The following is a 27,479-nucleotide window of genomic DNA, read 5'->3' as shown; positions in this document are numbered from 1 at the left end:
GTGGTTTACAAACTGTTTGCTAGAGCCCTCGTGATAGGTAGCTGTGCCCCAGGGGCCACGCTGCAGAAAGTGGGGCACCCGCCCCACCCACAGTCACCCCCTGTCCCCTCACAAATAAGGCTTCTCTGTGCAAGATACAGTTGAGGGAAGTGAAAAAGGTTTCTGGTGAAAAATAGTTTGAAGACTATGGTCCCAACGATGTAGCCTGGACTACATCTCAGGCTCTCCTCAAGGTAAAGCAGAGACTGAGATGGCATCCACCTCCATATGGGGCTTCCCAACAGGACCAGGCTGGGAAGGGGAGGGATGAGAGGGTGGAAGCGGGGGCAGGGGCATGGGACAGTACCTGGATGGTGACGTCATAGTTTCTGCCCAGGAGAGAAGTCTCGCTGCTGGGCCCGAACACAAGCAGGCTGGACACCTTGATGACGCACGTACGGCCTGACTCGAAGATGGGTTCCAGCCCGTAGATGACCTTGGCCTGGGAGGCCTTCCTCAGGCTGCAACCGTGTCCACCCCCTCGAAGTTCCTCACTCACCAAGCGCCCAAAGAGCTTGTCCCCCCAGCAGCCAGAGTCAGCCAGACCCTTAGCGAACACCATGGGGGTCATCTCAATCTCTTCTCCAACTGGAGGGAACAGGAAAAGTGTGAAAAAACTAGAAACTCCCCCTCAGGACATCCCTGGCTGTCCAGGGGTTAAGACTGTGCTTCCAAAGCAGGGGACGTGGATTCAATCCCTGGTCAGGGAACTAAGATCTCACATGCTGCAGGGAGCAGCCAAACAAATACATAAATACACATTATAGAAGCTCCCCCTGACTGATGCAGAGTCCACAGGGCAGGAAAAGCCTGGAATTGATACACTCACTCTGTCCATTACTGCTCTTTGGGGGTGCACTGTGGGGTCCGTGGTAGACTGTGAGCTCCTGAGGGCAGACCCTGTAGTTATGCAACCCTCGGTCATTCAACAGTGCTTGTGTGTGAGAAAATAAGGGCTCAGCCTGTGTCTGTGGAAGGCAGGGGTTTTCTGAGGAAGCAGCTATCAATACAGACTATCAGGATTAGTCTGTTTTAGAATTTGGTGTTTTGATCAAGTGAATAAGTGATTCCATCTCAATTAACAAGTTTGACTGAAAAAAAAAGTTTGAGACCAATCCAATAGCAATGAGTACTCCTAGTGCTCAAATTGTGATCACTAAATACCATTTTCCACTAAAGTGAAAGTGAAAGTCACTCAGCTGTGTCGGACTCTGCAACCCCATGGACTATATGGAATTCTCCAAGCCAGAGTACTGAAGTAGGTAGCCTTTCCCTTCTCAAGGGAATCTTCCCAACCTAGGAATCAAACCAGGGTCTCCTGTATTACAGGCAGATTCTTTACCAACTGAGCTATGAGGGAAGCCTATTTTCCACTAAAAGGAACCAGAATTCCCTGAACAAATGGCAGGAAGTGTCTTGGATTGACCAGAAACATCTATGGATCAGAAAGTAAGTGAAGTATCAAAAACAACTGGTTGCTTGTCACAAGAACACATGAGTCAACCTGAAGGGGCTTCCATTGGCCAAAAAAAAAAAAAAAAAGAGAGAGAGAGACAATTTTACTAACAAAAAGAATAACTGCAAAGTACTGAACATACAAATGTGTTAAAATCCATACTTCCATAATTATAAAAAACAAAAAACCTTCCTCCTGGAAAAAAACAAAAAACCCTTATTGGTGACCTGTGGAAGATGTTACAGCTCTAATTCATTTTTCTGAAAGCTTAGCAAGAGGGAAAAGAAAGTAATTTCCATTCATTTTTTTGTTGGACCTATATGTATCAGGATTACCAAATAAACATTTCCTCTTTACTGAAAAATGTTAGCTAGTGAATAAAGAAGAAATGACAGAATTAAAATACTCCATGTTCTAAACCTTAAGGAGATAAAGGATTGAGGTAATAATCAGTGACTGCTAAAACTCCTCGATAATGACAGGAGTTGTATCAGATACAGTTTTAATTTTTTTTTAAACTGTGCCTTGCAGTAAGTGGGAATCCTCGTTCCCCTAACAGTGATTGAAGCCAGGCCTGGCAGTGAAAGAGTCAAGTCCTAACTACTGGATTGCCAGAGAATTCCTGTTTATTTTTTTTAACTTTAAAGGGGATAGATCAGGCAGAAAACATGTGAATAAACTCAGTGATCATTCTTAGTTTTACTAAAACAAACAGATATCATGTGCCTGAAGATTGGAGGCAAAAGGAAACACACAGCTCACCTGTGAAATGTTCCCCCAAATTTGCACCTGAGCACCTCAACCTAATAACCAGTTTAGAGGAAGTCCATCAATGAAGCAACATGTTAAATGGTGATACAATCAACAAAATCCAAAATGGAAGACATTCTACACATCAAGTGACTTCACGAAGTAAATGGTAAGGAGTGAAAACAAGTGAGGGATGAGCAACTATTATACACTTGACAGATTTAAGAGATATGTCAGGGACTTCCCTGGCAGTCCAGTGGCTAAGACTCCATGCTCCCAGTGCAGGGGGCCCAGGTTCGATCCCTGGTCAGGGAACTAGACCCCACAAGCCACAACTAAGACCTGGTACAGCCAAATAAATAAATAAATATTAAATAGGAAAAAAAAGAAGATATGTTAGCCAAAAGCACTGAATGGTTCCTAATTCAAATAAACCAACACTTACAAGACAGGAAAATCTGATTTTATGAGAACAAAGTATTATTTGTTTTTAGGCATAAGGTTATATTTGATATTAACTCTGATTTTATAACTGAACAAAAAGTACTAATTGAATGAATGAATAAAGGAGTGAATGAATGAAGGAATTCATGAAGCTCTAGAAATCTTTCCATCACCAGCTGCCTTCGAAGTCCTAAATCCTTAATGTGTCTTTTGCAGGAGCAACACAAACTCTTCCTCTAATATTTGTGCCTTCAAATTGTTTGTCAAACTTCAGGGTGTATGACAATCACCAGGGTGTCTACTGACATGCAATCACGTTAGGTCCTTCCCCAGACTGTGATTAAGAGTGTCTGCAGCAGGGCTCAGGTACTGCATTTTTAGCAGGCTCTCCATGGGGGTCTCATGCAGGAATTCACAGACTCCTAAGAGAAACTCCAGGGAGGAAACCGGCAGGGAGAAGTACCCTGGTAGCCAGTCCTGCTCTTGATCAAGGGCTCTGATGAGGGGAGAGGGCACAGGCTGAGTGAACTCCTTGTGGGATGGCCCTCTAGCCCTTCCTCCCCCTCAACTTCTGAAACAGCTGTCCCCCTCCATCTCCTCCACAAGCCACGTGCTAAACTAGGAGGAAAGGGTAGCTGCATGTGGAGATGAATGTGGCATTTGGATCAGATTCCAAGCTTCTCTTGTAGCTCAGTTGGTAAAGAATCTGCCTGCAATGCAGGAGACCCGGGTTGGATTCCTGGGTTGGGAAGATTCCCTGGAGAAAGAAAAGGCAACCCACTCCAGTATTCCTGCCTCGAGAATCCCATGAACAGAGGAGCCTGGGAGGCTACAGTCCATGGGGTCCCAAGAGTCGGACACGACTGAGCAATTAAACCACCACCACCAAGTCTTTAAAGAACCCCTGCAGAGGCAGGCCTAGGGACACAGGGCCATCCATTCCTCCCCGTGAGGGGCACCATACCTTGACCTTCTTCTCTGGAGATGAATCCTGACAGCACTGTGTGGAGAAAAAGCAGAGGAAGTCACTGTCCTCAGGTGGGCATACCCACAGAGAGCTCTACTTCTGCAAAGATAACTATCCCCGTCCTCCATGGAGCAGAGACCAGGTGGAGGGGGTAGGGTCACACTCACCCTCGGGGCTGAGGCAGAAGTCGGTGGAGGCTGAGCCGTGCTCGTTGTGGATGGTGCATCGATACACGCCACAGTCCACGGGGGACGCCTGCACGATGGCCAGGGCCGCGGGCCCCTCATCCCCGGCACTGCAGAGAGGAGACCCTCCCCCTGAGGCCATCACCATGGCACAGCCCAGGCCAGACTGTGTCCTGAGGGTCCTCAGACCCCACTGTCAGAGGCTTCTGTGGGCACAGGCTCCAGGAGCTCTGGGCAGAGCCAGGCCTGCATCACACAGGCCAGGTTTGCGATCCTGACTCTCACTGGCTGTGGGACTCTGGGCAAATGACTTAGTATCTCTGAGCCTCAATGTTCTCCTTTTTACGGTGGGAGTACTAGAGTCTCCCTTACAGGGTTACTATGAGGATTAACTGAAGGTGGATCCAAGGTTGGGACGATGCCCCCACGTGATCACTGCTGCCATGTCTTAGGGGGCCAGGTGGGGGTGGCACCCAGCTGGCTTACCTCCTGCCCACCTCGCCCACTGGGCGCTGATCCTTGGCCCACGTCAGGACCGAGTCACTGAGAATGTTGAAGAATTGGCACCAGAGCTTCAGGCTGCCCGAGGCGTCAGGAAACTGCTCCACCCGAATCTTCCGAATCACCTGTGGGGCTGGGAGCAAGGGCACAGTGGGAAGGAGTAAGCCCTCTCCCTGCCGTCCTATGCCCTCTCTGGCCTTGCCCCCGCTTCCCTGGGTGTCATTGGTGCACAGGCTGAGAGAAAACAGGATTCAAGTCTCCTCACACACCCATCACTTCACCCACCCCCGCCACATCTGTGTCTCTGAGGCCTTTGCTCTGACTTCAGAGCACACAGCTTTGCTAGAAAGAACCCGGCCATGCGCCCCCACTCCAGGCCAGGCAGAGCCTCACAGCTGAGGCCAAAGACAGCAGTCAAGAGAGGACATTCAGCTTGTAGCCTGGGCTCCTAACCCTAGGACCCTGCATTTGAGTCCTGTCTGTACCACTCTGTACTCGTGGGACGAGTCTGCAAAGAGGGGATGATGGTGGTGACAACGATGATGATGATGCTAGAGCTAGGATGCTATTGAAGCCAGGCCCCAGGCTGAGCCCTTGATTTATTCTATCCCATTTAACCTCATAATGTTATGAAGTTGGTCCTATTATCAGCTCCAAGCCACAGAGCCAGGGCAAAAACTAAGCCTTTCTGATTCTACAGCCTGTGGGATTATTACATGGGAATACCTTTACAGAGGTGCACCAGGTCTCCAGCAGGCAGGTGACCCAGCAGCGTCCTCTCCTGGGAGGCCAGACCTAGTACTCACCTTTCAGCAGGTCTTTGGCCTTCCTGGACTTGGCCAGAGCATCCTGATTGCCTTCCTCCAGGGCCAGCTCAGCATCTAGACTGCCAGCTTTGGGGCTGGGGGCTGGGTCTCCTGCTGCCAACTCCTCCTCTGCCCGCGGCACCTCCAGCATGCCTGCCTTTCTGCCTTGAGTCGGGGAGCGTCTCTCGCGCCCGGGAGTCCCTGGGGACCCAGGTGCAAGGGCCTTCCTGGGCCCCCTGGGGGAGACTGAGGGGCTCTCTCTTTCTTCAGGCTTGGTGCCCTCTCCATCTCCTGCAGCTTTTACCTTTGGGAGAAATCTCTTCCTCCGGGCCCCAAGAGCCAGCTCCTCGGGCGTCGCCGCGGGGAGCGCCTCCCCCGGGGCCTCCTCCTCTGGGGAGGGCTCCTGGGCTCTGCTCTCGGTTGACAGCAGGCCCTGCCCAGGGGCTGCCTGCCCACCACCCTCCTCCCTAAGCAGCCCACCCATGCTGCTTTCCCGAGAGACCTCCAGGAGGCCAGGCCCCTCAAGGGGAAGCTGTCCCTCACCCTCACTGGATCCTCCTGAGGCCAGCCCAGGGCCCTCCGCCTCACCAACCACGATGGCGGGGACTGAGAGGGGGCTGGGGCCTGGGCGCCGGGCAGCAGCCAAGGCCTGCCGGCCAGCCTCCACCTCGCGGTCCAGGAGGCCGGTGAGACGGCGGGAGGTGCCGGGGCTCAGCAGGAGGGTCTGTGCGCTCTGCACCAAGTGGTTGTTCTCCACGCGCTCCAGGATGCGCCGTGAGGTTCGCGGACTCAGTCCAGCCACTTCTATGGTGGGGGCCAGGGTGGGCAGGGGCGCCGGAACCCCAGCGGCAGCTTCCCCCTGAGACTCCGGGCCCCCTCCACTTGCTTCTGAGCTGGACAGCTTTAGCAGCAGAAGCAAGTAGTTCTTCAGGGAGTCTATGAGGCCGGGGTCACAGGTCCGGGGACCCGAAGTCCTCCCGTCCGCATCTGGCACCTTGGCGCAGGGCCCTTCGCTGTTTGCTGCCACAGTTTCTGGAGGGTGACTCTGGCTGGCTGTCCCTGGCCCCAGGTGCAGTGAGGGAGCAGAGCTCAGCAAGGTCTTGTCTTCAGAGGGCGGGAAGGCAGCTGCACTCCTGGGCTGAGAAGCTGGGGTGCTGGGCAGCCCCTCCTGGGAATGACGAGTCAGGCCAGCCTCAGGAGGAGAGGGCAGGGGGCGCCCCTCAGGGCCTAAGCCCCCTGGAGGACGGCCACCCAGAGCTGCAGGTGGCACTCTTCCCAGCTCTTCCTCCCTCGGACCCTGGAACAGGCCCTCCCTTGGTTTGTCCCTCCCCGGAGCGGACCACTCCAGCCCTCCAGAGCGCTTTCCTCCCACTGGCTCCAAACGGACCTCAGGAGGCAGTTGTGCCCTGGGAGCGAGGCCCCCCACCAGGGGACCCAGCACAGCTTCCTCCTGGTTCCCAGAGGCTGGTCCTGGTGTCTCATCAGATGCGAGCATACAACCCGGTTTGTCTTGGACAGAGAACTCGTCCTGGCTCTGTCCAAAGCCTTCAATAACCTGAGGAGACCTAGGATCCTCCGAAGGTGGGCGTTTGGGGGCTCTGGAGTGTGGGCTGAGACTGGTCATGGACGCCTTCTCTGAATGACCTTTCGTGGTTGAGGGAGTGCTCCCCTCTGACTGTGTCCCCTTATCTTGCTGTACCCATCCATCTTCCTGGGTCCTCTCTTCTGCCTGCGTCCCCACCCTTCCTTGTGCCATCACGTCCTCCTGGGAATTCCTGTCCGACTCTGATCTCCTACTTCCTTGCATCACAACATCCACTTGTGTCATCCTATCTGCCTGAGTCCACTGGGAGGCTTCTGTTTGGTCTCCCTGCGTCCTCCCGTCCACTTGCATCTTCCTGTCCACCTCTGTATTCTTTTCACCTCCTGTTTTCTGGTCAACAGACATTCTCCTGTCCTCCTGGGTTTCTGCATCCATGGGCTCAATGATGCCCTGACTTCTAGAGGTGCTGTGACCAGCAGAGGCTGGATCAGAGCTGCTGCCGGCCGGTGCAGGAGCTATGGTTGCCTGGGACTCCTGGACCTGGGAACACACGGACAAAAGCAAGAACTTAACTACAGGTGCCTTAGGCTCTCTTTCCAATCTGATGTCCCAGTCTCCTCGGGCCTTAACCACAGCTGCCGTGATGGGAATCTGGCCACTTGGTTTCTCAGGCTTGTTAGAGGTGACAAAATCCCATGCCCACCCACCAAACCCCTGAACCCAGAATCCAGATAAAGTAATATCCAGAATCCAGGTCTAGCTCTGGGCCTTCCCACCTCTCCCTGAAGAAATCCTGCCTTTCCTGATGGACTCTGCTCAAGTACTACCCCTCCCCTCACCCCCACCATTTGGAGGGATGTGTTCTCTCAGGGCTTCTGAGCAATTAACCTTTCCCTCTCCTGTGGCACTGCTGCTCTGGATAGAATGACGGGTGAGGTGGGAGAGTACTGGAGGGTCTCCTTGACAGCTTCGGGGGCAACATCACCATTAATGCTGAGTGAGCGGTAATTACATAACGCTAGTCGGAGAAAGCGTTGGCACCTCACTCCAGTACTCTTGCCTGGAAAATCCCATGGACGGAGGAGCCTGGTGGGCTCCAGTCCATGGGGTCGCAAAGAGACACAACTGAGCGACTTCCCTTTCACTTTTCACTTGCATGCATTGGAGAAGGAAATGGCAACCCACTCCAGTGTTCTTGCCTGGAGAATCCCAGGGACAGGGGAGCCTGGTGGGCTGCCGTCTGTGGGGTCACACAGAGTCGGACATGACTGAAGCGACTTAGCGGCAGCAGCAGCAGTCGTAGAAGATTAAAGTCGTTGTGAATGACAGGTATGCCAGGAGATCCATGAAATGTTACAATGTTACCCTTCTGAACACCCACTATTTGCAAAACATTATGCTAGGCCCCCATTTATTATATAGGTATTACCTCACTCCTCACAACAATATGAAATAGTTATAAGAATTATCTCTATTTTAGAGATAAGAACACTGATGGTCAAAGAAGAATGTAGTTTGTCCATTATCAGACAGTAAACAGTAGGGTTCAGAAGCCAGGAGTGTCTAACTTCAAATCACAAGTTCTTTGCTTTTATACTATTATGTCACACATTTAAATATAATTAAAGGACCTCCTATTTAAACACAGTGGCCTAAACGGTAATTTGCCTCTTCCCTCTTGGATATGCTCAAAACCAACTAAGTAAACAAGAAAAAATAAAGCAAATTCCATTGTTAGTGGAACTTGAGGTTGATAAAACCTATAGTCTCAAAAAAGTATGTGGAGGTAAGGACTGCCAAAAGCAGACAGATGAAACTCTAGGAGGCTGTAAGACTGTAGGATTGTGGAAGACCGGGTGGAAATCCAGCAGAAGACATATAAGGGAGATGTCCAACGGAGTCAGGGAAAGAAAAGTGGAACAGCCTACCGGAGGCAGATCTCAAAAAATATCAACAAAAAACACACTCCTGAAGAAACCTCCTGAAAATTGCTAAGAAAATTGTTTCTGAATATGCAAGGGCTTAAGGATAAGTGTTCCCAGGGTCCTGGAGGAAATTACTGGAGAAGAAACTTTGGTCAACCAAAAAATGATTGGGAAACCACAGCAAAACAACTGATGGTGAACAGTGAATATGCAGTTAACCCTCTGGTTAATCAAGACTAAAACAAAAAAGTTTAGAGTGGGAGATCAGAATGTCAATGCTTATGCCCTGACGATGCAGAAATGATACAACTAGCATAGAAGGGGAAGGAGCAAGAAGATGAGTAGTGTGGGTGCCTTAATTGTATCACTTATACAAGCTAGGAATCAGAGGCATGATTCAAAGCTGAAAACCCAGGTAATAGAAATATAGGATACTTATATATATAAAGATAGCCACTTAGAAATACAACTTTGGGCTAATAGGAGAGAGAAAAGGAAAAGGAAAAAAGATAGGGAGGAAGTGGAAACACCACTCATTAGAAAGTAAAAGACATTAATTAAACATAAAAGTATAGACATATTATATAGAATTTAAATTATGCATTATTACATACAAATATTTCTAAGTATCAGAAGAACCACACACAAAACCATAGCTAGAGGGAACCTGCTATATAGCACAGGGAGCTCAGTTTGGTGCTCCGTGATGACCTAGAAGGATGGGATGGGGGGAGGTTGGGAGGGAGGCTCAAGAGGGAGGAGACATATGTATAACTATAGCTGACTCACGATGTTGTATGCAGAAATTAACACAACATTGTAAAGCAGTTATAGTCCTCCAATTAAAAACAAGAGCAAAGGGAATACATAATGAAAGACTTTATAAATAAACTATATTCAAGTCTAGAATTTAAAGCTACTTTACTGCATATGGAATGCTGTCCCTGGTGGCTCAGACAGTAAAGAATCTGTCTGCAATGCAGAAGACCTGGGTTCGATTCTTAGGTTGGGAAGATCCCCTGGAGAAGGGAATCGCAACCCACTCCAGTATTCTTGCCTGGGAAACCCCATGGACAGGGGAGCCTGGCAGGCTACAATCCATGAAGTCACAAAGAGATGGACACTTTCAAGTGATCGACTAACACTTTCACTTCCACATGGGATCCTGAATGAACAGTATGAATACAAAAAAAACAGAGTTTGGAGAATATCAGGAGCCATCAAATATTAAGTCCAACTGAAGAATGTTAGTATCTTTTTACTTCTGATATTCTAGGACTAGGAAATATTAATATGGACATGAGAGCTTTAAATTTACAAAGAAAATGCTGATGTTGCACACATGGCTCATGTGAACAGAACTTTTTAATTTTTTTGGCCTTGCCTTGCAGCATGTGAGATCTTAGTTTCTGGACTAGGAATCGAACCTGCACCCGTTGCAGTGGAAGCAGTGTCTTAACTCCTGGACAGCCAGGGAAGTCCCATGAATGGAACTGCTGATTAAAGCTATCTTCACTCCCCCTCACCCCTAAACTGATCAGTCCTACAGAACCTACAGCTTCACTATCTCAATATCCATTCCCTTCTGTCTCCACAGCCAAGAGCCTAATCTAAGCTGCCAACAATTCTGTCTTGCCTAAGCCTCTTAATTGGTGTCTCTGACTCTAGTCTTTGCCTCTACAAATTTGCAGCCCAACTGATCTTTCCGAAATATAAATCTGATTGTGACACTCCCCTGCTTAAAAGCCTCCCAGTGACTTATCATCATTTACAGGTTAAAGCCTAAAAGCCCCAACCTAATACAGCAAGAAGTTGAAGGATACTCTCTGCCCACCAGGGTGTGAGGAAACAGGCATCAGCACAGCCTCCACAGATAGCAATCTGGCTTTACCTACTTAAACTGAAAATACTCACACTCTTTGACCCCAAAATCCCATTCCTAGGAGTTTGTAGAAATACTTCCATGTTCAAATGGACATACATACAGGGATATTTGTTGCAGTATAGTTTACAATAGCAAAAGACTAGATATGACGCTGGGAAAGATTGAGGGAAGAGAAGGCGACAAGAGAGGATGAGATGGTTGGATGGCATCACTGATTCAATGGACATGAGCTTCAGCAAGCTCCGGGCGATTGTGAAGGACAGGGAAGCCTGACGTGCTGCAGTCCATGGGGTCAAAAAGAGTCAGATGTGACAGTGACTGAACAACTACAAAAACAGCAAGAAATGATCTAACTTACTTCCATATGGGATTAACTCAATGAATTCTGGTACATCCACATCCCAAATAAGTAAAATAAATATCCAAATAAAAAAGCAAGGTATTGGGACAGAAAATATCATACACCACCCGTGTGTGGGAAATACAGACACATATACTTGTAAATGCACAGAAAACAGATCTAGAAGGATGCCCAGCATACCAGTTACAGCAACTGACTTCAAGAAGAGGAATGTAGTGGGGGCAGTAGAGAAAGGGTGAAGGTTTAATATTCTCTAAATACTTCTCATACTTTACAAATTTTATACCATGTGCCTATGACACATATTCCACAAAAGCTAATGAAGAATGAAAATGAATAAGTAAACAGGCCTTAGTGTGATCAGTGAGGCCTTTCAGCAGGAGAGCCAGGTCTGTCTCTCCAGGCTCATCTCTTGGGTTCCTCCATCCTATAGCACTGATACCATACTGACTACTGTGCTGTTTTATAATCACTTTGTTTCTTCTCTGCTGGACATTGCTCACCGGTAGGACTCCTTTTCCCTGAAGACTTCCCTCAAGCTTCTTCTCTTCTCTGAAGACTTCTGAGTTCCCTTGTGCTGTGCTGTGCTTAGTCGCTTGGTTGTGTCTGACTCTTTGTGACCCCATGGACTGTAGCCCACCAGGCTCCTCTGTCCATGGGGATTCCCCAGGCAAGAACACTGGAGTGGGTTGCCATGCCCTCCTCCAGGGGATCTTCCAACCCAGGGATTGAACCCAGGTCTCCCACAGTGCAGGCAGATTCTTTACCATCTGAGCTACCAGGGAAACCCAAGAATACTGGAGAGGGTAGCCTATCCCTTCTCCAGGGACCTTCCTGACCCAGGAATCAAACCAGGGTCTCCTATATTGTAGGTGGATTCTTTACCAGCTGAGCTACCAGGGAAGCCCTTGCGCTCCCTTCTCCATCCCTAAAAATTTAAGTGGCTTCCTGTCCTATGTACCCATGGCAAATGTACCTAATTCTATCATTGTACCCTCATTCTCTGTGGCAGTTATTTGTTTCGTGCACACGTTTCATCTGCTAATCTTTGAACTCTTCCCTTCCGAAGAGGGCCCAGCTCAGGTCCAGGGTTAGACTTGGTGCACGATAACTATAAAGGTTGATGTCTCTAAACACTGTGGTGTGTGTGTGTGTGTCTGCATCTGGAACTGGGTAGAGATCTGAGGAGGAATGTCACGTACTTCTTAAAAATAAAACTTGTGTGAGCTGGGGTGAAACTAGCTGGTTCTCTGGAAGCTTTTTCATCATGAAGAACATTAGTAGTTTTAATTTGCTATCTTGTCTCTCTGTCTTCCCTGTAAATTCTCAGAGATTAAGGAACCAGTTTGATTTACCTTTGCAATGTTCATAGGCCAAGGCACATAGGAGGTTCACAGAAATGAACCACTGAATGACAAATACTATGGCTTGTCACCTTCTGAGAGGGCATGGCCCTGGAGCGCTGGTTTTGGGAAGCAGAATTCAAAGCCAAGGGCTTAACAGGGATGGAGCTGGGCAGTGTCAAGGACCTGGAATCTATTTCTTGATGAAACCCAGACCCAGGGCTCATATCGAGGCTTCGTCATCTTTAAATCTTTGATATAATTTCCAGTGAAACCATGCAGCCCTAAAGATTTCAGGGGGAAGACTTAACCTATATACTGTGAAATGATCACCACAATCAAGCTCCTCTTTCATTCTGAATACAGGTAATTTGTCTCTTTTTTTTTTTTCCCCTTGTGAGACTTGTTAGAGGTTTATCAATATTATCGATCTTCTCAAATAAGATTCTGGTTTATTTTTCCATAGTTTTAGTTTTCAATTTCATTGTTTTTTGCTCTTTTCACTACTGTTTCCTCCCTTCTGATTGCTTTGGGTTAATTTTGTTCTTTCTTTTCTAGTTACTCAATACAAGAGCTCAGAGTTTTGACCTCAGACCTTTCATGTTTCTAAAATAAATATTTAATGCTATAAATGTTCCTCAGTACACTAATTTAGCTGCAGCAAAATTTTGAGATGTTGTATTTTCACTTTTATTTAGTTCAAAATATTTCCCAATTGATTTAAAGGCCTTCCTATTTGACCCATAAAAGTGTGATATTTAAAGTGTTTGGAGACTTTCCTATTATCTTTCCATCACTGATTTCTACTTTTATTTCATTTTTGTCAGAGAACATGCTTTGTATGATTTCAATCATTTTACGTTTGTTAACGTTTATGACCCATCATATGATCTATTATAGTGAAGGTCTTAATGTACCTGAAACTAGTAAGTATTCTGCTGTTGTTACACAGAGTATTCTGTATGGCTATTAGATCCAGTTGGTTGATAAGGCTATTCAACTCTACTCTTTAAAAAAGAAAATTACGTATGTTGTGCTGGGTCTTCATTGTTGCTCCTGGGTTTTCTCTAGTTTAGGAGAGTGGGGGCTACTTTTCATTGAGGTGCATGGGCTTCTCACTGTGGTGTCTTCTCTTGTGAAGTACAGGCTCTAGGCACATGGGCTTCAGTAGTTGTGGTAGACGGGCTTAGTTGCTCCGTGGCATATGAAATCTTCCCGGACCAGGGATTGAACCTGTGTCCCCTGCACTGGCAGGTAGATTCTTAACCACTGTACCACCAGGGAAGTTCCCTGGTTCTTTTCTATTCTTACTGTTTGCTAGTTCAATTCGTTATTGAGAGAAGTTTTTAAATATAGTCTCCAACTATTAATTGTCAATTTGTCTGTTTCTCCCTTTAGTTCTGCCAGCTTTTCTTCATGTATTTTGAAGCTCTGTTGTTAGGGGCAAACTCATTTTCATTTTCTTGAATTGACTCTTTTATCATTACATAATTCATTATTTTTTCCTGGTAATTTTCTTTGCTCTGAAGTTGGCTTTGTCTGGGGGTTTCCCAGTGGTACAGCGGTAAAGAAGCAGCTGCCTGCCAATGCAAGAGAGGCAAAAGATGCAGGTTCAATCCCGGGTTGGGAAGACCCCTAGAGGAGGGCATGGCAACCCACTCTAGTATTTTTGCCTGGAGAATTCCAGGCAAGCAGGCACACACATGCTTTGTCTGATATTAATATGTGAAAGTCAATGTGTTAGCTAGCTGCTCAGTCGTGTCTGACTCTTTGCCATCCCATGGACTGTACCCCACCGGGCTCCTCTGTTCATGGAATTCTCCGGGCAAGAATACTGAAGTGGGTAGCCACGCCCTTTTCCAGAAGATCTTCCCAACCCAGGGATCCACGCTGGGTCTCCCACATTTTAGGCAGATTCTTTACCATCTGAGCCATAAACAGTCTAAATTTCCATTGCTTAGTGTTGGCATTATATACATTTTCAATTACTCTACTTTTTAAAAATTATTTATTTATTTATTTAGGCTATGCTGGGTCTTCGTTGCTGCCCTAGGCTACTCTCTAGTTGCAGTGTGCAGGCTTCTCATCGTGGTGTCTTCTCTTGTTGCGGAGCACAGGCTCTAGTCATTGCAGCGCATGGGCTCAGTAGTTGTGGTTTCTGGGCTCTAGAGCAGAGGCACAATAGTTGCGGTGCACAGCCTTAGTTGCTCCACAGCACGTGGGATCTTCCTGGATCAGGGACTGAACCCATCCCCTGCACTGGCATGACAGATTCTTTACCACTGAGGCACCAGGGAAGCCCTGTTATTTTTATCATTGGAATTGAAGTCAATTTCTTGTAAAAAACAGAGTTGGGAATGTGTTTTTGATCCAGTCTCAAAATTTATGTCTTTCACTTCATGTATTTAGATCACTTAAGTTTAATATAATTATTTAGATGTTTGGACTTAAATATCGATTATTTTATTATTTGTTACTTCAGTTATTTCTTCCTGTTTCCCCATCCAGGTTTCTTGTAGATTATTTGACAATTCTTAGTATTCCACTTAAATTTACATGTTGTGATATGTACTATATTTCTTTGTATAGTATTTTAATTATTGCTCTAGGGCTTACAATACATACACTTAACTTCCCACAGTCTCCTCCAAGTAAACATTTTACCATGGCAAGTGAAATGAAGCAATCTTACCACTACATAGGTCCCTTTATCCTCTCCCTCTTTATATATTAATATTACATTCACATACATTAAAAACCATCAACGTTATATTTTTTTTTGCCTTCAAACATATTTTAGAGAATTCAAGAGGAGAAAAATAATTATATTTACCCAGATATTTAAAAGTTTCCTTCCGGTATATGTGTCTTTTGTCTGAAAATTTTACTTTAGCAATTCTTTAAAAACAGGTCTGCTAGTGACATAGTCCCTTAGTTTCCCTTTATCTTGGAATGTCTTTCTTTCACCTTCAATGCTTAAAGATATGTTTGCTGAATATAGAATTATCGATTGAAAAGTCTTTTCTTTCAGCAGTTAAAAAATATTATTTCTAAAACAACAACAACAAAACAGTATCCAACAATATGGGGTCTCCAGAAGAAACTTTCCAAAAGAGACACAGATGTATAGAACAGTCTTCTGGACTCTGTGGGAGAGGGAGAGGGTGGGATGATTTGGGGGGATGGCATGGAAACATGTATGATATCATATAAGAAACGAATTGCCAGTCCAGGTTTGATACAGGATCCTTGGGGCTGGTGCACTGGGATGACCCGGAGGGATGGTACAGGGAGGGGGGGTTCAGGATGGGGAACACGTGTACACCCGTGGCGGATTCATGTTGATGTGTGGCAGAACCAATACAATATTGTAAAGTAATTAGCCTCCAATTAAAGTAAATAAATTTAAATTTTAAAAAATTAAAAAAAATATTATTTCACTTCCTTTTTAACCTCCACTGTTTCTGATGAGAAACTGCAGTCATTTGAGTTACTGCTCCCCTAGAAACAGTGCATCATTTTTTTCTACATTTAAGATTTTATTGTTTTTTTGTCCTTAGTTCTCAGCAATTTGACTATGCTGTTCCTTGGCATGGAATTATGTGGGTGTTTCTTATTTGGGGTTTGCTGAACTTCTTGATCTGTAAGTTTGTGGGGTTTTGTTTTTTTTTTTTTTTGCCAAATTTGGGAAGTTTTCAGCCATTATTTCTTCATATATTTTTTCTGCACCACACTCTCTTCTCTCTTTCTGGGTATCCAAGGACATGAATTTTAGACATTTTGCTATTGTACCACAGATGCCTGAGGTTCTATTCATGTCTTTTTCTCTCTCTCACTCAAGTTGAATAATTTCAACTATTTTCAAAGTACATTATTTTCTATCGTCCTCATTTTTCTGTTGTGCCTAACCAGCAAGTCATTTTATTTCAATTATTTTATTTTTTCAGTTCTAAAATTAATATTTAGTTCTTTACATCTTGTATTTCTTTGCCAAGACTTTCTATCTTTCCATTTATTTCCAGAGTGCTCACCCTTACTTTTTGTTATTGCTTTAAAGTCAGATAATTCCAACATATCCGCCATCTTGACATTGTCATCCTTTAATTGCCTTTTCCCATGCATGTTGAGATCTTCCTTATTTTCTCATATGCCAAGTAATATTCATTATATCCTGGACATTTCGAATATTATGAGATTCTGGTTTCTTGAATAAATCCTGTAGAGGATGTTAATACTTTTGTCTCAGCAGACAATCTACTTGGTTGTAGTCAGGCTCCAAGTTCCATTCAACCTCCTGTGATCGTAGTTTCAATTCAGTTCCATTTTCAAAGTCTTTACAGTGTTATTCAGATCTGTGTGTGTGCCACCCAGTGGCCAGTCTGGGACTTGGATGATGGTCTCTTAGTGGGTTTTTTTGGTTGATTCCAGAGGCAAGTGGGATCTTAGTTCCCAGAACAGGGATTGAACCCATGTTACCTCCATTGGAAGTACAAAGTCTTAACCACTGAACCTTGAGGAAAGTCCCTCTTAGTTCTTCAGTATACAATGTTCAGAATCAGATCCATGCATGAATAGCTTGGAAATAAGCCCAGGAATTTATAAACAGCTTATGAAGTCACTTTCCCAAAACTTCCTCCCCATGATCTACCCTTTACTTCCTGAGTCCTTAGGATTACCTTTTCCATTCCTCTGTCCAGATAGTTAGGCTTCACTTAGCCTTCTCTGTCACATACTTTCACACATGAGTCCCTGTCCTGGACCAAGGAAGACATCCAGAAGAGAAAAAAAAACAACAGAAATTGATCCCACCCTCTTGGGACCACAAACAGAGAGAAAGATTCTCCACCATTCTCTTACCTCTCTTATTTCTCAGGCCTGTCTTGAAGGGCTTTTCCTGAATCTCTCTCTATACTGGTGCTTACTTCTGAGTTTCTGACTGCATAGACCAGGCCAGGGAATAGTAAGAGATTTGACAGATTTTATCTTCTTGGGCTTCAAAATTACTGTAGACAATGACTACAGCCATGAAATTAAAAAACGCTTGCTCCTTGGGAGAAAAGCTATGATAAACCTAGAAACAGTATTAAAAAGCAGAGAAATCACTTTGCCAACAAATGTCTACACAGTCAAAGCTACGGTTTTTCCAGCAGTCATGTATGGGTGTGAGAGCTGGACCATAAAGAAGGCTGAGCACCAGAGAACTGATGCTTTCAAACTGTGGTGTTGGAGAAGACTCTTGAGAGTCCCTTGGACTGCAAGGAGATCCAGCCAGTCCATGCTAAAGGAGATCAACACTGCATATTCATTGGAAGGATTGATGCTGAAGCTCCAATACTTTGGCCACCTGATCTGAAGAGGTTGACTAACTGGAAAAAAAACCCTGATGCTGGGAAAGAGTGAAGGCAAAAGGAGAAGATGGAGGCAGAGGATGAGATGATTAGATAGTATCACTGACTCAGTGGACATGAATTTGAGCAAACTCCAAGAGCTAGTGAAGGACAGAGAAGTGTGGTGTGTGCAGTCTATGAAGTTGGACTTCACAAAAAGTTGGACAGGGCTTGGCGACTGAACAACAACATTGCCAAATCAGTAGTACTGATCAGTAGTGCTGACCAGTATTCCTGGTCTTATTCCTCAGTCTGTCTGCTACTATTTGTTTATCAAAGTCATCAAATAGCTGCACCAGGTGACTTGCCCAAGTTTTTAGTTGCAATCAGTGGGGGATACAGGGTGGATGGTGTTCACTCCGTCTCGTCCAGAACTGGAACTACCATAACCACAATAGCTAACTTAACATTAGTTATTGTATTTTCTAGTTCTGGAATTCTAGTTTGCATCATTTTAAAGTCTTTTCTACTTTTTATAGTTTCTAGTTCTCTGCTGAAATTTTCAGTCTTAACTTTTTATCTTTTAAAATATAGGATGTACAGTTTTTAGTTTTTTAGTTCATGTCTGATCATTCCAAAAGTTGGAATACATTGTGTGGCTGTTTTTGCTGGTTCTTTTTTATGTTGTTTTTTCGTTTGTTTATTTGCTCTTTGTGTGTGTGTGTGTTCCAATAAAGCTTTATTTATGAACGTTGAAATTTGAAGTTCATATAATTTTCACATCACAAAATATACTTCTTTTGATATTTTCCCCAACTATTTAAAAGTGTAAAAAGTATTCTCAGCTCTTGGTTCATACAAAAACAGGCGGCAAGCCAGATCTGGCCCCCAAGCTATAGTTTGCCAACCTCTGTGCTTGACCTTGCAATGATGGACACAGTTCTGGCCTCATGGCACTTACTGTTGATGGGAGAGACGGATATTGAAGAAATAATTTGAATAGTTTTTATGTAATTGCTAATTGCATAGGAAGGAAAATAAAGGGTTAATTATGAATTATAACAGGGAAATATCAATCAAATTAGGAAATCAGGAAATGAAATGAGAACAGAGACCTAAAGATGAGTAATATCTAGCCAGGAAAGAGTGGCTAAAAAACGAAATCTTCCAGGAAGATAAGACTTATAAGGTCAGACTGATAAACTGAATGGTGGGTTTTACCCTTCACAGTCCTATTAGGTAAGCAAATGCTCCAGGAAGTTTTCAGAGAGAATGTGGTACCTGGTGTGTTGGGGACAGTGTGAGGGAACCACCTCATCTCCAAATGTGACACAGGAGGAGTTCCTTGTACCTTCCTTATTGTCATTCTGTGTTTTCACAGAGGTTCTGGCCTCTTCATGCTGCTCTTTTTCCTCCGCTGGGAGGCAGGTGAGAGGCAGTGACATTATGAAGCAGAACAGGGACTCCACAACTGAGAGTCAGGCACCCTGAGTTCTGGATTCAGTATTGCTATCCCTTGTCATGTGGTCCTGGGCACATTGCTTAACCTTACTTAAACCAAAAAATAAAGTACTTTTATATACATCAAGAGTCCAGGCAGGTGACTCCAGGCCCCTTCAGAGCAGTTCATTCAAAAATAGAGTTCCATGAAAGGCCACTGGACCTGGTGACTGCTGGGTCCTCCCCTGGCCTGGCTCTCAGTGATTCTATGAGAAGAGTCTTTTCTCTAGACCTGTCCGTGTTGGATACTGAGCTAGGAGGGAACCTAGGTCTGGCTGCTCCCAGGCAAATGGAATGTAGAAGTTTCCATCCCAGCCCTCCCTAACAAGAATCAGGGGAAAATCAAGCCATTTTCTTCAGGAAAATGATAACTGTATCTTGTTGGCACATTATCAGGAAAAAAGCTAAAGTATATGATTCATATCGAGATTGTTTCAGATTTCTATCATTTCAGTGGCACCACAGGCAATTGGTAACATAAACTAGGTAGCAGGCCTTTAACGTCCCAGTAAATAAGCATCCTACTATGAGCGGCTCACACCCCAGAGAATGCTGAGCCAGGCTGAGTTCCTGCCCCCTCACACCTTCAAGTGTCACAGGAGGCAACTTCAAGGCCTCTGGCCAGCCCTGTCCAGCTTCCTTCTGTGTCACCTTAAGGCTGTTCCCATCAGAACATCTATCTGCCCCTCGGCTCTGGTGATCCGGTAAGCTTTATATCTGGGTTTTGTTTTGGCTGTGCCACTGAACTTGCAGGATCTTAGTTTCCTGACCAGGGATTAGTCCCCTGGGGCCATGGCAGTGAAAGTGCCAAGTCCTAACCATTGGACTGGCCAGGGAAGTCCCCATGTTCATGGTTTTTTTTTCTTCTCTTTGTGTGCCTGTCTATCATTTAGGTGCCGAATATTACATTTGAAACATTTTTCAGAAATGGTTTGAGGCTTAAGATAATGCTATCATCCTCCAGGTGATTTCTGTTTGTTTCTCCCAGGTGCTGCATGCACACCCAGGCACTGGGGGGCAAGGTATCTTGAATCGCCTTAACCTAACTTCAGGGACCGAGATATTTCTTGGTCACCCAGGTAACTCAGAGTTAAGCCTCAGTCCCTGTGAGGGTAATTTGCTTCTGGTTCCCTTAATCCTATGGTACAAACCTTCAGGGTTCCCCGCTCAAAGACCAGAGGGTTTACCAAGGCTACCACTCTTGAGACCGTGGGCTCCAATTGTGGTCTCCCAAGTTCCTTGAGGCTGTCTGCAACACTGCTGAATGTCTCATTCGTCTCTCCTGGAGTGACAAACAACCCCAAGACAAAAGCTACACCAAGTGCTGGGGCTCACCATTATGGATTCCCATCTTATCCCAGATCCTGCAAAGCGATTCTTCACTTTGTTAGCTCTCCAGTGCCTTCAAGCAGACATTTTTATATTTTGCTCTACTTTACTAGTTGCCCTCAGTAGGAGAGTTGGTCTAAATTATCTAACCCAGCATTACTGGAAGCTAATATTCAGCAAGTGCTAGTTCTCTCCCCTTTCTGTCTCACGTCCAAGCCTGAAGGATGTTACAGTTAATGCTAAACAAACTAAAGCAGAACACAAGACACAGAAAAGAAAAAGTGTGGCGAGGCTTTAAATGCACCAAGGCATTAAGATTAGGACAAGCAGGTGTGAGTTCCTGGCCTAGCCTACCACCTTCCCTTTGTTTCAGGCTATGTGTCCTTCCCAGAATGTGTTCCTTCCTCTCTTTCACCCATTACTTTATTTTTATCTGAGGATATTATGGGCATTATTTTATATTAAAAAATTGTATTGGGTATTTTTCTACTATGGTATTTCTAGTGATGAATCCTATACATGCTGCCAACCAGTCTGGCCCCTTTCCAGATGCCTTCCCTCGTGACTACATACCGCCCCACGCTTCATCCCTGGAAACCTATAGTAGTAACACTCACCACAAACTCTTTGAGCTTATGGTTTGGAGCAAGTCTAATCCCCTTGAGTTATTTGATAATTCCTTAAGCAACGATCATGTCTCTCCCCAATCCCTCCTTCCTTCAACAGTTCTCAGAAAATACGTATATTCATGTAGGCTCTGAAAACCAAAGCGCCCTGATGGTGGGAGCAGAGTTTCCATGTACTGAGACGATCATCCTCAGGATGTGCGGGGCATAAGGTACTGTGAGGTCTTGAGGCGTTCAGCAGAGCCTCCTCATGTCAATACCATCCCCTCAGAGGATCCCCTCAGACTATATCCCCACACTCCTATACCTCAGCTCCAGAGTTCTGAGCCAGGCTCAGAAAAGATCTCAGGTTAGGGCACTTTTAAAAGGGGAACTAATATCCCACAAGCTGTGAAGGGTCACCAAAAAAATTTTTTTTAATTAAAAAAGAAGGCTTGAATGACAGAAAGAAATACTATGCTCCCAGATGAGAAAGCTAAATATTAAGATATTGATTTTTCCAAATTCATTTTTATATTTAATGCAATCTCAATCAGAATACCAATGGTAGAGAGACAGAAAGCAAATTAGTGGTTGCCTGGACCTCAGGGTGGGAACAAGGATTAACTGCAAAAAGGAACAAGAATCTTTTTAGGGTGATGAAATGTTTTAAAACTGGATTATGTGAGTGACTGCACAACTCTGAATTGTGTGCACTGACCTGTACACTTTATTGTTTCTGTTCTGTGTTTTGGTCTTTTGGCCGAGAGGAATGTGGGATCTTAACTCCCTGACCAGGAAATGAACCTGTACCCTCTGCACTGGAAGGGGAGGTCCAAACCACTGGACCATCAGGGGTGGCCCTGACCTGTACACTTTAAATAGATGACTGTTACTGGTATAAAATCATACCTCAATCAAGCTCTTTAAAAATATATGCCTAGCAAATTTTACTAAAAGACCATTTAAAATTCAAATCTGACTAGTCTTCCATAAAAGGATTTAATATATTTTTGATCTTGTTAAAAATAATTCATCACTGTTTTGAAAATGCGTGGGTTTTTTTTAATGGTGAATATAAAGATACAAGGTAAAAAAAAAACAATGATATCTGGGAGTTTGGAAAAATTCAAACAACGATTCTAAGTTTTCCTAGAGGAATAAATAAGAGAGAATAACTTCAAAAATGTTTAAAAGAAGTATAAGAGGGTTGCTCTGTCAGAAATTAAAGCTACAATAATTAAATGAGATCATTCTGTTGTAAGAATCAACAAATAGATTAATGGATTATGATAGATGTATATATGGGAACTAAAATAGACTTTAGTGGGTATAAGGGTAGTTTATAAAGAAAGAATCACAAACTAATAGAAAAGGTTGACTATTTAAGGTAGATATGAGGGGAAATTACTTATTGTTGAGCTAGAAACTGATATTATGCTATATACCTGAATCAATTCCAGACTGATTTATAAGTCAAATAAAGGAATTCAAACAATAAAAATTATAAAAATATAGATATATGCTTAACTAACCTTGGAATAAGGAAGAAAATCATAAACACTATTGAAGAAATGGTTAAAATATGTATATTGTGGCATCTTACATAACCACAAAAAGTGAACTTTTCCAGATAACTTTAAGGAACCATTAGAAAATGCTCATAAAATAATGAGAAGTAAAAGAAGCAGAATATAAAACTAATCAAAATAATGTAAATTAAATTAAAAAAATAATAAAACACATATGCAAAAAGATTGGTAGATACAGCAAGATATCTGGATGGCAGACTTATAGATGAGTTTTCACTTTTTCCTTTTAGAATTTCCCCCACATATTTTACTATGGCCATGTTTTCCTTTCATTATCAAAAACTAAAGTGATTTGGTAGAATGAGAATATGAGAAACCAATCAAATTCAGCTACTAAAAAGCAACATCTTCAGAATACATATGGCCATTATATGCATTTTTCACATGTATGATGATACATTCCACAATTTTTTAAAGTATTAAAATAAAATAAAAGCCACACAAGCTCTTTGTGGCCACAGCAGAACCTCTGCAGACAGCCTCTCCTGCCCTGCGCTGCCCTAGCCCATTCATCCCACCTCGGAGAAGGCCTTGCCAGGAGGATGCAGCCGTCTGGCTGTGGTACTCCCCACCGCTGTGGGTGGAGAAGCCAGACTCACTCACAGACTTGGCCACCAGCCTGATCTCGTCCCAAATGTGCTCCCTAGGGGCCCATGAGGGCCATCCCTACAGTATGGCCTGCAGTCCAGCCTCTGGGCTGTCAGGCACATGGAGTGGCCCCATCTGGCCACTAGGAGCTCACCACTCCAGCTGCTGAGATCTCATGAGACCAGGCATGAGGGGCTGAGAGTCATGAACAGATTCCAGAGTCTGGTTTGAGGTTCACTCCACTCCAAAGACCTCTGAACTACTGTCCCCACAGACTAATCTCAGCACCCACTGAAATAAAAACATCTCCTCTCATCACCCTAGAAACTGGCGCTCCCTCCTACCTCTTTGAAAGTCCTTTCAATGGGAGAGGCAGCTCCTCCCAGTTCTCCTTACCTTCCCCACTGCACCCTTGGAGGTCCTGCAGCAGCATGTACCTCACGTCTGTCCCTTCACCCTTCCATCTTCTGCCTCGACCCCTGTGAAATGCTGCTTTCAGCTGCTCCCCATTTCCCCAGACCCATGCTCCTGCATTCCTGTGACCCAAGAAACAATTTCATCTTAGCTCCCCCAAAATGCTGTCTCTACTTAGGGTTGCCAGATTTAGCAAAGAGAAATATAGGACACCCAGTTACATTTAATTTCAGACAACCAACCAACAATTTCTTAGTGTAAGTGTACTCCATCTATTTTACACAACCCACCTCCAATCTTTTTTTTCAAGTTGATATGTTGTGTTTTCATTTTTATTCAGTTTAGGAAATTCTCTTTCTTCTTTTTTAGGCCACATGGCATGTGGGATCTTAGTTCCCTAACCAACCTGACTGGGGACCAAACCTGCACCCCTGCAGTGGAAGTCTTAGCCACTAGACCACAGTGGAAGTCTTAGCCAGATGAAAGTCCCTCATCTCCAGTCTTGAAACACTTTTGCTTTCTGCCACTCATAAGAAATACTGTCTTCTTTCTGCCCCTCTATAAAACATTCCTTTCTCTCTACAAACTCCTGGGAAATAGTGCCTCTGAAACATGAAACACTGACCAAACGGGACAAACAGTTTCTTTTCTGTTAATCCCCTCAGTTTTGCTCCTCCCCTCCCTCTTCACCCTCCCCTCCCTTATCAAACTCCTTAAGCTGTCACCCACCAGCCTCCTTCTTTGTAGAGTGCATGTCCCTTCCCCATCTCCACACAAGACCTCTTTCCTCAACTGGCTACCAGAATCCCCAGGAAAACACCAGCACTCCTGTTCTCAGGTAAGACAGTTTGCCTCTACCTCCCACCACTGGAATGTCTTAAACCTATTGCCATTTGTCTTGTTCTTAATATGCACCAAGCCCTGTGCCAAGCACTCTGATTCTCACAACAGCCCCATGAAGTAGGCGTTATTTTTATTACAGTTTTATGACTTGCTGAAGATCACACAACGTTGAGGATAGTCAGATTTGCACACAGGTAACACCTGACTCCAAAATCTCAGATAAAAACCCAGATTAAGCCAGAATTTTCTGGATGTTGGATATGTTTTAAGTCTTCTAATAAGCATCCAGGTAAAGATCCACTGCCCACCACAGACCACTCCTCGGTCTCCCCCTTCTTTTCCTCCCCAAAGAACATCCTCCTCCTCCACCTCGCTCTGGGACATCATCGCTTGGCAGTGAACATTCCTGCTATCGGAGGAGATGGTCACAGTCAGACTGTGCTGCCCACATGCCTGGTAGCTGGGGACCGCCTGGGGCAGGGGCCAGGCCTGTGGTCCCTGTTCCTGGCTAGCACCCCACCCCACCCCCTTCTATAAATATCCCACTGCTCACTGGCTGCCAAGCTGTTACAGCAACAGTTTCCATGAGGTCAGTGCCCCAAGCGGCCTCCAGGTCCCAACACCCACATGTACCTTGCCTGGAGCGCTGGGGCCTGCTTGTCCCTGCAGGGGGCTGTCCCGGGTGCTGTGTCTCCGACGCGCGGGGGGTGTGGGCACTTGGGCAGAAGTCTGGGATGGAGTCTTCCCCGAGCTCTGAGCCCCGGGTTCCGAATCTTGACTCAGGGAGGAATCAGGCTTGCTGCTGGCAGTGGGCTCTCCTTTGAGCTTCGGAGGGGCAAACCTCTTCCTGTTGAAGGGCCTGGTTGGCTGGGGGGCTGAAGGCACAGGCTGGCCGGGGGCAGCAGGCCCCCTCTCACCTCCAGCTTCGCTGGATTCCCGACGTGAGGGCCTCTGTCCAGGTGTTCTGCCCCGAGGGGTCTGGGCCTCTGCTTCCATCTGGGGCTGGTCCGCTCGGGTGCTCTCCAGGTACATGTCCTTCAAGGAGAAATACACTTCCGGCTCTGGGCCTGGGACAGGGGCCGGGGCCTGGGTCTTCTGGGCCTGGTCTGGAGTACCTGCACCAGAGGCTGGCTTCCTGGTGCCATCTGCTCCAGGGGATCCAGGCCCCCGGGCAGCCCTGCCTCTGGGCCGGGTCTGAAACTGCTCCACGTCCAAGGGCCCCTGTGTCCCACGGGAGTCAGGCTTGTCTGAACTGGGGAAACGGTTTTCCGAGGCACGATGGCTTTGAGCTGCCTTCTCCATCTCTGGTTTCCGCACTCCTTGCTTAGGTTCCATGTCTTTCTTCTTCTTCTTGGCCCCAGACTCCTTTTTGGGAGCTCTCTGAGGCCCCAGCTCCATGGCCTCACAGATGTAGGTCAACAGGCCACGCTCTCCATCCTCCCCGTTCTCAGGGGCAGCCTCCCCATTGGTGGTCACCTCTCCAGAAGCAAGACTGTTGATTAGGCCCAAACCTGGGTGCTGACCAGGCTCGGTGTCTCCCTCCTGCCAAGCCACGAGGGGTCCATCCTCGACTTCCCGGGCAGGGGCCGAGGGGACAGGCACCTCGGCCCCGCTCAGCCGCCGCTTTCGCTGGAAGCGGTCAGGGCTGAGTTTGCGCAGGGCATCAGCCTCGCCCACAGCCTCCTTCCCGTGCTTCCAGCTCTGCTCGATTTCCCGCATCTTTGCTGCAGCCTTGCGCTTCAGCTTGGCAAACCAGCGCTGGTGGATCTTGTATTCAGTCATGGTGCCCACCTCCAAGACCCCTGAGCAGGACACAATGCCCTTGGCGTTCCGGGCAGAGGCCTGATAGATGGCAGCATCTTCCTCTCGACACCTAGAGGCAGGAACATGAAGTGGAAGGTGAAAGCCCCCCATCCCCATAGCCAGAGTCCTGCCCCTGCCAGCCCTGCCTCAAGTGCACCCCACCCCCCACTCCTCACCACAGCTGAGGATACTGAGGCTGGCAAGACGGTAGGAGCTGCCCAAGGCCATGCTGTTCTAGGAGGGATTAGACCTGGGGCCCAGGAGGCTCCCTTCATGAGCAGGTGACCCACACAGCCCGTGTGGGGTAAGGATGACTTGGGAGCTTTTTTTGGCAGCTGACCTCATGGAAAATGTTTCTATGGGTCAGGACCTCCTCTGGCTGTGCTCAGCTCTCTGGCTGTCAGAAATACTCCCATCCTGGCCTTAGGAGATCCCAGACACTGGCAGCCAGACACGCTTCACCAGGTGGTTCAACTCTGCAGCAGAACCCTGCCCCCACCCCAGACTTGGGTCACAGGACCTGCAGGAGGGCAGACAGAGCATAACGGGCCCCGCCTCCTCACCTGTAGAGCTGCAGGGTGTGACGGTTGCCCTGATGCATAATCTCGTATTTGGGCAAGCCACAGTAGCGGTCCAGCTCTGTGTCATCCTTGTACCAGGTCACCTCTGGCTCTGGGTACCCTAAGAAGGAAGCAGCAGATTGGGTTGCAGAGAAACCAGTTCCAAAATAGTGGGCAGAGAGAAGAGGATCCCGTGGCTTCCCCAGACCACCTGAAGAGACTGGACTGGTCCACGTGCCCCGGGTTGGCAGGAGGAAGAGGGCTACCCTATGGCTCAGCTTATATTTAGAAGCTAGGCCCTATCAAGGCCAAAAACTGTTTCCCTTCAGCAACTGGAAGGCAAACATAGAGGAGAAATTTCCTGGCTGCTGATTAGAAGGGAAGCAAGGAGTTTCCAGGAAGCTTTAGCTGGTAGTAATAAGCGTCCTCTCTTCAGTGGCCTGTTGTACATCCTCATCTGTAATAACAGCTCTACTCTCAGAGGTCTCTCCCCAACACCCAACATCAGCACCAATGCCAAGCACCCTTCTTTCATTCCAGGTTCCTGAGCTATTAGTATCATTTGATGACACAGCTAAAGCATCTATCCATCCATCCACCCATCCATTTGTCATCCATCTATCCACCCATCCACACCTACCTTCTCCCCCATTCACTGCTGTGAAACTGACTGAGGTATTTTTCCAGCCCATCCTTTCTCAACTTTCAGCCCT

At 46.1% G+C, this 27,479-nt stretch overlaps 1 protein-coding gene across 1 annotated transcript in view; it reads right to left on the bottom strand.

The window, feature by feature from the left end:
* Nucleotides 1-27,479, bottom strand: part of ALPK3 (alpha-kinase 3) — a 53,794-nt gene that overhangs the window by 6,504 nt on the left and 19,811 nt on the right. The window contains exons 3-9 of the mRNA XM_010841086.1: nt 26,770-26,887; nt 25,037-26,276; nt 5,149-7,231; nt 4,328-4,475; nt 3,824-3,951; nt 3,654-3,689; nt 347-627 (exon numbers count right to left, since the gene is read on the bottom strand). Of these exons, the coding sequence (XP_010839388.1) occupies nt 347-627; nt 3,654-3,689; nt 3,824-3,951; nt 4,328-4,475; nt 5,149-7,231; nt 25,037-26,276; nt 26,770-26,887 (4,034 nt within the window). The remainder of the gene's footprint in view (nt 1-346; nt 628-3,653; nt 3,690-3,823; nt 3,952-4,327; nt 4,476-5,148; nt 7,232-25,036; nt 26,277-26,769; nt 26,888-27,479) is intronic.

Source organism: Bison bison, unplaced genomic scaffold (assembly GCF_000754665.1).
Source record: "Bison bison bison isolate TAMUID 2011002044 unplaced genomic scaffold, Bison_UMD1.0 scf7180017864155, whole genome shotgun sequence".
In the NCBI taxonomy this organism is placed as follows: Eukaryota; Metazoa; Chordata; class Mammalia; order Artiodactyla; family Bovidae; genus Bison; species Bison bison.
The sequence above is the reverse complement of the archived record's forward strand: the minus strand, read 5'-3'. Positions and strand labels throughout refer to the sequence as shown.